General features: G+C 35.2%; 2 protein-coding genes across 11 annotated transcripts; one reads left to right on the top strand and one right to left on the bottom strand.

Annotated features, from left to right (window-relative positions):
* The first annotated feature begins 948 nt into the window (after positions 1-948).
* LOC104716883 (nuclear poly(A) polymerase 4) lies at positions 949-6437 on the top strand. 10 transcript variants are annotated; one of them, XR_015568211.1, is made up of 14 exons: positions 1038-1639; positions 1733-1810; positions 2284-2391; positions 2543-2605; positions 2682-2843; positions 3158-3271; positions 3353-3415; positions 3498-3827; positions 3906-4070; positions 4213-5151; positions 5250-5529; positions 5614-5637; positions 5734-5780; positions 5889-6437. XR_015568211.1 is itself a non-coding variant. In XM_010434351.3 (14 exons), exons 1-14 carry the CDS (start codon positions 1505-1507, stop codon positions 5902-5904), a joined length of 2331 nt encoding a protein of 776 aa, XP_010432653.2. In that variant the 5' UTR covers positions 1038-1504; the 3' UTR covers positions 5905-6437. The 10 variants fall into 10 exon arrangements, 7 of the variants coding, with proteins under 7 accessions (XP_010432652.2, XP_019086759.2, XP_010432653.2 ...); XR_015568212.1 differs by having other exon boundaries at positions 5734-5810; positions 5900-6437; XR_015568210.1 differs by having other exon boundaries at positions 5734-5810; positions 5936-6134.
* Positions 6438-7962: 1525 nt separating this feature from the next.
* On the bottom strand, positions 7963-8909 carry LOC104716882 (uncharacterized). The gene has a single exon (XM_010434345.3). It carries the CDS (start codon positions 8819-8821, stop codon positions 8234-8236), a length of 588 nt encoding a protein of 195 aa, XP_010432647.1. The 5' UTR covers positions 8822-8909; the 3' UTR covers positions 7963-8233.
* Between the last annotated feature and the right edge of the window lie 3722 nt (positions 8910-12631).

Raw genomic sequence — 12631 nt, 5'->3', positions numbered from 1 at the left:
GGGCACCAAAATGTTGAACCGATATGGAATTGACATTCAATCACATCACTAGTTTAAAAACAAAACTATATGTCACAATGAGAATTATTCAAATATTATATCTCATATATATTAAAAAAAACATATCTAACTTCTACTCATAAATTTAATCAAACTCATATAAGTAGAAGTTTTGAATTGAACAATCACTATATAAAAGGTTAATCTAATAACAAATAAGTTAAAATAACGGATATATCGATTTGATTGAACACACAAAATTGACGTTACATCTTGCATGCTTTACATTTACATCGATTGTTGGAAAGTAAAATTGGCGTTACGTATTGCATGTTTTTACATTTATACTGATTGTTGTAAAGCAAAATTGGCGTTACGTTTTGCATGTTTTTTACATTTACATTGAATGTTGGAAAGCAAATTTGGCATTACGTTTTGCATGCTTTACATTTACACCGAATGGTAAAAAGCAAATTTGACATTACGTTTCTCTTAATTTACATTAATGTGTTAATTGTTGGCTTCCAACAAATTATTAAAATATAATTATAATAACTTTTGAGACTCGTTTTATATAGATTTATAAATTATTTTAAGTGAAAAAATAGAAATTTTCATGAATTTCATTAATTTATATTCAAACTACCAAAGTTTTCACTCAAAGTATAAACATAATTTATTTTGAAAAAATCACTTCGGAATTTGTGAAATTTAATTTTATAATCAGTTATCTAATTACGCATGATTTTTTTTTTCTGTTTTTTGAATTTTTCAAAAAAAATCAAGAACTACAGTACTAAACAATAATAACTCCACTAACCCCATAAAAATCTCTAACCTTAAAAAATCTAAATTAACATTAGTAAAGCCTTTTTTTTTTTTCCAAATGATGTACTACTATTGATTTTGAACGGAGACTGATTTCTCGGCTTCCTCCGTAAAATAATCATACAAACATTAATTAGCGAGAAACCTCTCCACTAATAATCTCAATATATTTTTTAAAAATTAAAATTATTTATAAATGGAATCGCCTTGTATTTGTATTGTAGCTACTAATTTATATATCTTCCCCAACCTTTGTCTCTCTCTCTCTTCATCTTCCTCCCTCATGCTCCCCTTCTTCTTCTCGATCCATCTCTCTCTCTCTCTCTCTCTCTCTCTCTCTCTCTTTTTTCCTTCTCTCTGTTCCCTAGTCCATCGATTTATATAACCCGCTTTCAGATTCTTCTTCTTCTTTGACTTTTTTTTGACACCCGTAGTCTCCTTTCCCCTTCCATCGATTTAGGGTTTCCGATTTCCTCTTTTTTTTTTTTTTTATTGGTTTCCTTCTCCTTCTGCAATTTCCCCGTAATCTACTCGCTCTTCTTCCCTGGTTAGGTTTCGATTTCATCTTCACCGAGGAGAGGCGTCTGATCCGATCTCCATCGAATTATAGCGTGTGAAGCGAGATGTATTCGTGCTGCTCTTTGGCTTGGATCGCCTAGGATTTGTCAATCGTGGTATGATGGTGGGTACTCAAAGTTTAGGTGGTTCGTTGCCGCCTCTTAATTCTCCTAAAAGCTATGGAATTACGAAACCGCTCTCGCTTGCTGGGCCTTCCTCTACGGATATCAAGCGTAATGTCGAGCTGGAGAAGGTAAAAGCTTTGTTTTTTTTCTTTTTCTTTCACCGTTGATATTATTCGACTGTTTTTAAGGATTCCATGTTTACGTTTCTGGCTACCTAATAGTACTTGGTTGACGAGGGACTCTATGAGAGCGAGGAGGATACCATGCGTAGAGAGGAAGTTCTGGCGCGCATTGATCAGGTTACTTACTCTCTTTCTCGTGTTGATTGTTTGCTCTGTATTTACATATGAAAGCCTTCTTCTTTCATAGTTGTACTAGTTGGGTTTTCGACATTAACAACAATTGTCTATTGAAAATTTGTTTTTTCTTAAAGAAATTGTCGTTTCGGCTTCACTGTATTGCGTCTTACTCGTGTATGATCTGGTTGTGGGTATTGGGGTTAGCTTACTTCATAGTTCAATATGTAATAAACAACAATTGTCTATTGAAAATTTTGTTTTTTTTTAAAAAAGAAATTGTCGTTTTGGCTTCACTGTATTGCGCCCTACTCGTGTATGATCTGGTTGTGGGTATTGGGGTTAGGTTACTTCATAGTTCAATATGAAATAAGCTTGGTCTTAGATTGTTTTTAACTTTTAAGTTTTATTCACATGCTGTTCATTATGCTTTTTGTTCCTTCCTCTCACATTTTTCTACTCACACTTGTTTTTAGATTGTAAAGCACTGGGTGAAACAGTTAACGCAGCAAAGAGGATATACAGACCAGATGGTAGAGGATGCAAATGCTGTTATTTTCACCTTTGGATCCTACCGGCTTGGCGTAAGTGCTACATGCCTTGCTTTTATCTTCAAGCTAAGATGCTATAGTACTTTTGGATCTGTAATTATGGTTTACTCTTGATTCTGTTTTTGGTCTCTGAATGCAATCCTAGTCTGTGAGGCTGAACAAACTACAATTTGTTCACTTGCAGGTACATGGGCCCGGGGCGGACATTGATACTCTGTGCGTTGGGCCATCTTATGTTAATCGGGAGGTGACTCTTGCTATTTACCTTTATTGATTCAAATTTTTTTTTTGTTTTTCTTAGTTCTTAACGCTCACTTTTACAGGAGGATTTCTTCATCATCTTGCATGACATATTGGCTGAGATGGAAGAAGTGACTGAGCTTCATCCTGTTCCTGACGCCCACGTTCCAGTCATGAAATTTAAGTTTCAAGGAATACCGATTGATCTACTCTATGCTAGCATATCACTTTTAGTTGTGCCACAGGTAATTTATCTGTAAATTTAATCTATGTTTTTCTGTTTTTGCTCTGCTGTAGGGGTGTGAATCATAACTTTATAATATCTTGTTCACTATATATTACATTGTTGGGCTTGTTTGCATGTTGATGGCAGCAGATAGTGGACTACTATTCCTCCATGACTTATATATCGAGAAATTTGTTTTACTTTTTTCTGGCTTGAGATAGAGCTGATACGTTTGTGGCCTATTTTTGGTTTACTCACATGAGCGGCCATGGTAGTTTACCATTTCTTGCTGAATCGAAACTCTTGTTTTTCGTGGATTTGATTTATCAACAGGATCTGGATATCTCCAGCTCGACTGTCCTGTGTGATGTTGATGAGCCAACCGTTCGAAGTCTTAATGGTTGTAGAGTTGCTGATCAGATTCTTAAACTCGTTCCAAATTTTGAGGTACACTTGCAGTAGGCCAGTCATTATGTTAACTTATTAATGAACTTTGGTTGCATTCTCTTATCATTTGTGCAATTGTAGCACTTCCGGACAACATTAAGATGCCTGAAGTACTGGGCTAAAAAGCGTGGCGTATATTCAAATGTAAGATCTTAACTTCCCACATATTGTAGTTATTGAAAATTTTCCATGTCAGAGCTCTTTTCATGTTTCTCATATTGGGCAGGTGACTGGATTTCTTGGCGGTGTAAACTGGGCACTTTTGGTTGCTCGTGTGTGCCAGCTCTATCCAAATGCAATTCCTAGTATGCTAGTTTCTCGTTTTTTCAGAGTATATACTCAATGGCGGTGGCCGAACCCAGTCATGCTTTGTGCAATAGAAGAGGATGAGCTTGGATTTCCTGTCTGGGACCCTCGAAAAAATCATCGAGACCGCTATCACCTTATGCCAATAATAACTCCAGCTTACCCATGCATGAATTCTAGTTACAATGTCTCTCAGAGCACTCTTCGCGTTATGACCGAGCAGTTCCAGTTTGGTAACACAATCTTGCAGGTAAGAAAGCAAAAAAATTGTCTTGTTTTCTCAACCATACATTCAGGATCCTGTACTTAATCATGACTTTTAAAGCAGGAGATCGAATTAAATAAACAGCATTGGAGCTCTCTATTTGAACAATATATGTTTTTCGAGGCATATAAAAACTACCTTCAGGTTGATATAGTGGCTGCAGAGGCAGAAGATTTGTTGGCTTGGAAGGGTTGGGTGGAATCGCGGTTCAGACAGCTGACCTTAAAGGTTTATAGCCTCCTCTGTTTATTTGATTTTACAGCAATAAACCTGGTGTCTCTTCAGTGTTTTATTTATATTTCTTTTTGTTGAAAATAAAAGAACATATTAAATGGTTTTCAATTTCGTTTCTGTTCATTCAATAATGCAGATAGAAAGAGACACTAATGGGATGTTAATGTGCCATCCCCAACCAAATGAGTATGTAGACACGTCTAGGCAGTTTCTGCATTGTGCCTTTTTCATGGGTTTGCAGAGGGCAGAGGGAGTTGGTGGTCAAGAATGTCAACAGTTTGATATACGTGGTACCGTCGATGAGTTCAGACAAGAAGTAAACATGTATGTGTTCTGGAAACCTGGGATGGATGTGTTCGTTTCTCATGTTCGTAGACGACAGCTTCCACCTTTTGTTTTCCCAAATGGATATCGAAGGCCTCGGCAGTCCAGGCACCAAAATCAACAGGGTGGAAAATCTGGTGAAGATGGCACCGTTTCTCATACCGGCTCTGTGGTAGAGAGGAATGCTAAGAGAAAGAATGATAATGAAATGATGGATACGAGGCCAGAGAAACCTGAGAAGCGTGCATCGCTTAGTCCACAGAGTCTAGACATAGTCTCACCTGAAAGTAGTGCTATCACTACTGGTTGTACTCCTCCTATTTGCAACCTTAGAAGGCCCCCTGGTGAGGAAATAGAGGCTGAAAATTTGAACACTGAGAGTACTGAACTAACTAACTTTGCCCGAAATGAGTGCATCTCTGGCAGCGGGCAAGTTTTGGAACTACATAGTGCGGCTCTAGTTCAAGAATGCTCTGATCCAGCTGAGCCTTTGGGAAAGTGCGTGACACCTGACTCTAGTGATATGGTAGCACTTGGAAGCGTACAGGAAGAAAATTTAGATAGTGAGTTGAAGTCTGTATCAATCAGTGGTACCAACTCTCAACTTCTTCCAAGTCTTCTTGATAGGAAGAGAGGTGTAGCCGATGAAGTTGAGAGAGAATCAAAGATATTTAGTGGGACGAGTACAACTGGACAAATTGCTGATAGTGTTCAGCAGAGCAGATCCTGCGGGCAGAACCATGATTATGAGGTGAGTGTTTTTTTTAATGTATGTCGGTTCTGGTGAGTTGTTAAAAAAATTGGCAATAATTTCTTCATCATGTCGATATTGATAATGGGTTTTTACAGGGTTTCGGGTTTCCTGCTGCGAATTCAGATCCTTTTGTTGGAAAGGATAGTCTGTACCCTCAAAGTGGCATGTCAGAAGACCTTCAGGTTATTAAGCTACTACTTTACAGTTGCTGGCATAAGTTTTTTTCTTTTGAAAAAATCGTCTAGGTGGTTAAAAAAATCAACTGCACACTACATTGAATCTCATACTGGTTCCATAGTGTCAAGAAACATAGGATGGAGCTAAGTTTGAAATTTAGATGGTAGTCCATATATCCAAAGCAGTACTACCTCTGAGGTCAATATTCCTGCTGTGTTTTCACTTGCCTTGTGTGGTTTCTGCTGCATACCGCCTAACTACTGTATATATATTGGTTGGCAGGTCCTGCACTGCAAAGCAACTCCGGTTGAAACTTATTGAATAGACTTTTCTTTCTTTCCTTGTGTTTTGTAAGAAATACAACTAACTTATGTTGTTGCTCGTAATCTTGTTTTGTCTTAGTCAAACTCTTTGGTCAGCGGGATGGAGAAGCCAGAAGACAGAGCTAGGTCAGAATCTCTGCAGAAGTCACAGATAAGGCATGTGTGCTATGCAAAGTCATGATTTCTTTATGCTATTGTTGTTGTTTTTTTTTTTGGTTTCATTGGTACTGTTAGAGCACAAGCAGGTTAAGCTTAAAGTCCACTGTGTGAACGTCCTCTAGGCTATTGACGTGATAACCAGACTCATCAAGAAACGGGAATATAAACTCAAGTTGTAGCGGTGGACAGACGACAGTCAGAAACCTATTGGTAAGTGAATTTAATATGAAATAAGAAAAAGAAAAAAAAGAACAAAAAAAGTTTAAAAGAAATATGAAAAAAAAGCAAAAAAAAAAAGAAAAGATATTAGTAAAAAAGAAATCAAGAGAGAAGAGAAGGTACAAGCAGAAGGATGGTTTTTGGTTTGGTCGTGGTATTTTGAGTGAGAGCTTGGACGGCCAATATGCGTCATGAGGTGGGATCATCACTCAACTAGAAGTAAGGAAGTGACTTATATAATGTGGGGATGGGGAAATTTTTTCTCTTTTTTTTTTCTCTCTTAATTGTACTCGGCTGCTTCAGACTCTGGTCCTCTTGAGGACTTTGACTTGAATCGTTGTGTTTTCTATTTTATTTTGTGGTTTATGTATATAAGATCTATGCCTCCGTGTCTCTCTTTTTGAAGTTCTGCTGTCAATTAAGTGAGTAATTTACAGTGAAAGGCGTTTAAATTAGAGGATTCTGACCTAATACGAAATGGCTAACGTGTAATCTGCGTCTGAAGAAGACTCGTATAGTTCTCTATGTTTTTTGGTGGAATTGGCCATTGCTAAATGTTGCCTCAAGACAAGGTTTATTTAAAAGATAAAATACGTGATAGAAAATCAATCGCTGTATTGGAATAATTGGTTGTTGAACCAAGAGAAGAAACTATCGAAGCTTTAAATGTGTCTGATCTGCAGATCAATGGAATTTCAATCTCTTACATGGATTTAGCTCTGTGGAATTTCAACCTCTTAGATGGCACACGAATGGTTCGAGTTTTTTTTAAGACAAAACACTTTTATGGTGGAGAGATAAGTCTTGTTTTGTGGACTTATCTAGAATACCATTTGCCCAAAGATTATAAGAGTAAAACTGTAAAACCACTCGCATGGATTTAGCTCTGTATTGAAACTTCTCCATAGTAAATCACTACACACATTACTTTTGTCAGATTTGTGTATACATAACAATGATAGTTGATAGCTCATTGATATCAATGATATGTTAGTATACTGTCATTCTTCACGTTGCTACGTCGTCCTTTGGTGACGGTGTGCTATCATTACAGTATTCTTCACGTTGCTACATCGTCCTTTGATATGTTAGAATCTTGTGAAAGCCTCATGATGTGCAAAAGAGAAAATATTATTTTTATTGGATATTCCAAATATATACTATACTGCATGCATAAATTTATTCTTAAATAATCGCATCATAAGGTAATTTAACTAACAAACAAAAAAGAATCATTAATTCATTCTTAAATAATCGCATCAACGTCTTTATTTTTTTTATCTTAATTTTAATTTCTTTCTTTGTGTCTTCTAATGAGAGGACAAAAAGCTAGAGTTCTAAGTTCCAAACCCTCTAAATTTGTAGTGGGATTTGGTGGAGAGATACTATACTTCGTCGTCTTTGCCTACATATCTGGATATATTAAAGCTTTTACGGAAACTTTTGACTTGTTCGACTACCAATCTAGCTAGCTAGTTACAATTGGTCTTACCAGATATAATAAATGTTATATCCCATCTTTGCCGTATTTCCAATGCAATCGAAGTATAATTTATTTGATAAGTAGATTATAACTATGGTTATGTTATGTGTTTCAAACACATTAGGCATTATAGGCGTTCAGATTTTGTCGTTTCATAAACAGCCAGAGCATATTAAACGACAAAGATAATATTATTAGTATATATACAACAACAACAACGCATATATATACATAATATGAATACAAACGCACGCACGTATACGTTAGATTGCCAAAACAGGGTCAAGTCAATCAATTTAGGTCATGTGTTTTGAGCCAGTAATTTTAATTAATTTTTGACAGTCACTTTTCTAAAGTTAATAGTCATAAATTAATTAGTTAGAGCTCTAGAGCCTTAGAGGCAAGTAATCTTGCATATATACTTCTATTTTTTTCATGATTAACATATGATAAAACAGATATGTATATATATATAATATACACCCCTCACTCATATTGACGATTGATTATCCTACAAATTTATCCAAGCAGATCCGAAACATGATCATGGATTACACAAAAGGAAAAATAAAAACCTTGAAAACTAGGAAATTTATATATACTACTACTCCAAGGAAAAATTAGAAATCAAAACATGACTACGAAAGTTACCTATTAATAATTAATTATACTATGATTTTTTGATATTTTGTAAAACGGAAAGTAACGCTCTGATGAATTAAACCTCCTGAGCCATCATCCACTTCTGCAACCTCAGCTGTCTATAGAACCTCTGTATAAACTCCTCCGCAGCTCTGTCCACGTGGCAGCTTTCCATCGTACCTGTGCTGCTAGCTACGTCCGGAAACACGGCCGACGTCACGTGTCGGTCCCAGATGGAGTCACGAACTTTGGGGAGTGTGTTGTACCGTATATACGCTTGGCGTTGGCGCTTGTTGATGAGCGGTTTGTTGTGAGACCCGTTGCTACGTCGTCCTTTGGTGACGGTGGTGGCGTAAGAACGTCTCGGCGGGGTGCTGCTGCAGCTGAACTCGTAGTCAAGCTGGATCGGGACAGGGGAGATGTACGATGATCGGACGTCTTGACGGCAAGTGATACGGGAGTGGGAGGTTGAAACAGCGTTGTTTAAGGATTTGCGTAGGATCTTGCCACGTTTCGCGAGTAGCTGTGGATCGAGGGTGGTTAGGAGTTTGTGACGTGAGGCGTCTGAAACCTTCTGGATGGTGAAGTGGATTAGCTTCGCCAGGCTCGAGAGCTTCTTCGTCGTGACTGTCGAACAAACCTCCATCGTGTCGTGTGTTTGCATATGTGCGTTTGTGTGAGAGAGGGTTTGGCTTAGGGGTTGGAGAGAGATGGGATTTAAAGAGAATAAAGTGGGATTAATGAAGAAACTGATGATAGCTAGTCTTTATATAACGGAAACATTATATTTATTCCGCTATGAGAGTAATGGTAAAATTAGTAGGAAAAAAGAAGTCGATGGGTCCAAAAGGTTATCTCAACCGTTAAAAAAACATTCTCAACATTTTATTAAAGAGACTCTAGTTTTAGTCTCCCCATTAAGTCAATATTCATGATCTGATCGTAGTTTCAAACTATTTAATTAAAGATAGATATAAGTCCATGTATTCTTTCGTTTTAGGTTGTCGTTATAAAATTTTCAAGTAACTACAGTTTGATAGCGTTGATGATAGAGCTTCTTTGCTAGATGGCATTTAATAAAATTAAATTTGGCAAAATATATGCTATGCAAAATTGTAAATAAGAAATATACAAGTATGTTTTTCGCCTGTGGTTTAGTTATACGAATTCATATATACAGTAGTATAATTATTAATCCCTCGTAAATCACGTGTTGGAACATTGTAGCAAATATATCGTATACTGAAAATTGATCTAACCATCAACAAAAGCGACTAGATTAGTAGGGGAAAAAAATTTACATTTTAAAGTTAAACAATATTTAAATAGTGTAATGATAACAGCTGCATTATAGTACAAATTTTATTTGAACCGTGTCTGTCTTTTATGGATTTTAATATTTGGACACCTTTTCTTTTTCGATGTCTTTTACTTTATTTACATTTCTTTGTCAGGTAGAAAAAAATAAAGAAAAGAAAGGAGAGAAATATTAAACTAATTTTTTTTTTAAATGGTTATGTAATTGTATTACTCTCTCTAAGTTGTTCGCATATGCAAAAAAGTGTAATACGGGTAGGGATCCATTGGCCATATATTGTTTAGTTTTTAATCAGAAAAGTTGATTTTGATTGCTTTATCGAAAGAGTTAAAATCTTATCGACATTAATTTAATTAATATTCTTTATGGAAAAGAAAATCATGAACTGTTTTCTTCCAAACTTGGATGTCTCGGCCTCCCAAGTATCGTATAGATACATTCGACGGTCGACGCTGGCTTATAATAACATAAATTTTGGGATATTTTCATACGAGAATTTGAAAATTTTAATTAATGAAAAATTTAGGTGACTTATAACAAATAATTTTAGTCATTGTGGATAATATAACAAATAATTTCAGTATTGTACTGTAATTTTAAAATCCAGTAAGAAAAGAGTTTCAAAAATTTTACAAAAAACAATAACCATAATAGAATTAATTAATTATAATTTAATAAATGTTGGGTTTATAAAAGATAGGGAAAAATGTAGTTTTACTTCCTTCGTGTGGTTCATTTTTTCCAAAAACAAATGTGTGGAAATTTACATGTAATTCTCCATTTAACAGATGAATAATAAATATTGACATTTTTACCTGACTGGATTTGTTAGTTATGTAAAAGTGTCATTTGATTGACTCTTTGTTACTTGCCAATAAACCCTCACGTAAAGTTAATAATGTAACTTTTTGGCTTCTTTTCACTTTCCCATGAAATTACTAGTTCGGAGCAGTGTTAACCTATCATCATTTTCGATATAATAACGAGATAATCATTACACCTAGAAGAAGTGTCAATGAGCTGGAGATACAATAAAATTTCGCATTATCCGACCTAAAATTAGGCCTAGATATTGTAAATATTCAGTCATTGTGTTGAGCAATGAGTGCTTAATAATTTGCACAAAAAATTGTCATGATTAGATATTACAATTTCTCCTTCTTTTCTATATAAAATAATGTATTTTTAAGGTTTATGCAATTTGATAGGGTTTGAGGACAATGATGGATATATGCAAAGGAAAGAAAATGGGTCCTACGGTAATGGAAAAAAAACACAAAGTGATTAAGAGAAACTTTTTACATTTTCCAATTTGACACCTTCTCAAGCAAGCCTTAATTAACAATATCTTATATAGATGAATGATATTTTACCTTGCTATATAATATCTACTTGCAACTAGCTTTTGTATACGATTTTAAGTTCTCCACCTCATAGCTAGTGTCGTTGTGGTTTGGTTGAAACAAAATTAAAAAGAAGGAAAATTGTTGTATTTTTTTAGGAGAGTTCGATATATGTGCTCTGAAAGCCATAACCATTAACCAATATAGCCTCAAGATGTTTTAGGAATTATGCTTAAAGATTATCAATCTAGTCTTGAGAAGTTTGGTATATAGGTCTAGATATTTCAATGGTAATGTCTCTATTTACATTACTTTCACCAAATATATGGATTAAATAAGGGGTCGGCATGTTTGGTGGTGTTTGAAAAAGGTCATATAAAATAGTGGTGGCGGTGTTGAATTCATTTTTAGCAAGCCTGTAAATTAGGATTCGAGATCCTCGGACTGTGCTTGCTTCTAATACTATTTTATAATGTCACAGCCCCTTTTAGTTTGGTTGATTCCATTTCCATCAGTTTACTTTTTCTCCCGTGAACCTCATAATTCTATTTCTCATGATCATCGATCGATTTAATTACTACGCATATATATAACCCAAAGAAAAAACAAAAAACAATACAAAAAAAGGTTAAATAATTCAAGTAAACACATAATCAGCGGTTGGTGAGTACAAATGCACACCGGATAATACGCAAATTTATTGAATCGAATGATCCAGATTCCAGAAGCACATCCCGTGGCCAACACTATCCTTTCATATTTTAACTAACAAAAAGATTGGTTACAATTTCACTTTGTGTTTATATATTCGTACGGTTGCTGTAGACTCTGGGTTAGCTAATGATGACTAAAACGATATAGGATCCCTACTTTGCTACTAGTATAATTTAAATGGCTCGTTAATTTCTATTTTAGTGGAGTATCTTTGCCAGTGTCGGATAGTGGGTTTGAAAAGTTTTGGTTTGGAAAGAAATACAAATCACAATATAATATACACAGTTTACTTTTAATTTAGTGGTGTGCAACAAACTAAAATAGTTTTTTTCTTATCGCTCGCATGAAAAAAAAAAGACTATAGACATGAATTACTGACTGTAACGTTCAGTTGTTGAGACAATTAGTTCCTTATCAGTTATATGTAAGTATGTAACCAATAATCACCCTAACCAATAATCACCCAAAAAAAAAAATACAAGAACCCAAAATTGTTGGAAACTTCAGGTTTATAGTAGGGGCAAAACAATATTTGATATATTGATCCGATCCTTTCCGAAAAAATTGATATCCATAGTTTACGTGCACTTGCATTTCTAGGGTCATCATCTTATATGTAGAGAATATGCGAGGGATTCATAAAAATTATATTGACTTTCATAAGAGATAGAGAAAGGCAATATTGACTTTTCATTTAATTGGGTTGCGTTCTGGGTTTGAAAAAGAACTTGAACCATGCTTTGTCTTTGGGCTTGTATGTATTGGGTTGTAGTTTGTTGATTTCTAAATGTTGGTTATATTTTTGATCCATTGGATTTGATTTATCCGTTTGGTCCATATTTGGATTGATTCTATTTTTAATCTTTTTTTGTTAAATATATATTTGAATTGATTATTTCTTTCAAGTATGGGATCGATTGCGGTAGTTCCAAACTTCTAATTCAGCCTGCTACTTTTACCCGACCGGACCCGATCCGAAATTTTCGGGTTTCGGTTCAACTAAATTTAGGGTTCGGTTTAATTCGGAAAGATTGAAAATCAAGTTCGGTACCCGGATCCGAACCGACCCGACCCAAAACCCAATTTTTATATTATTTTT

The sequence above is a fragment of the Camelina sativa genome, chromosome 10 (genome assembly GCF_030686135.1).
Source record: "Camelina sativa cultivar CO46 ecotype springtype chromosome 10, ASM3068613v1".
Taxonomy (NCBI): Eukaryota; Viridiplantae; Streptophyta; class Magnoliopsida; order Brassicales; family Brassicaceae; genus Camelina; species Camelina sativa.
This window is presented reverse-complemented; position numbering and strand designations above follow the sequence as displayed.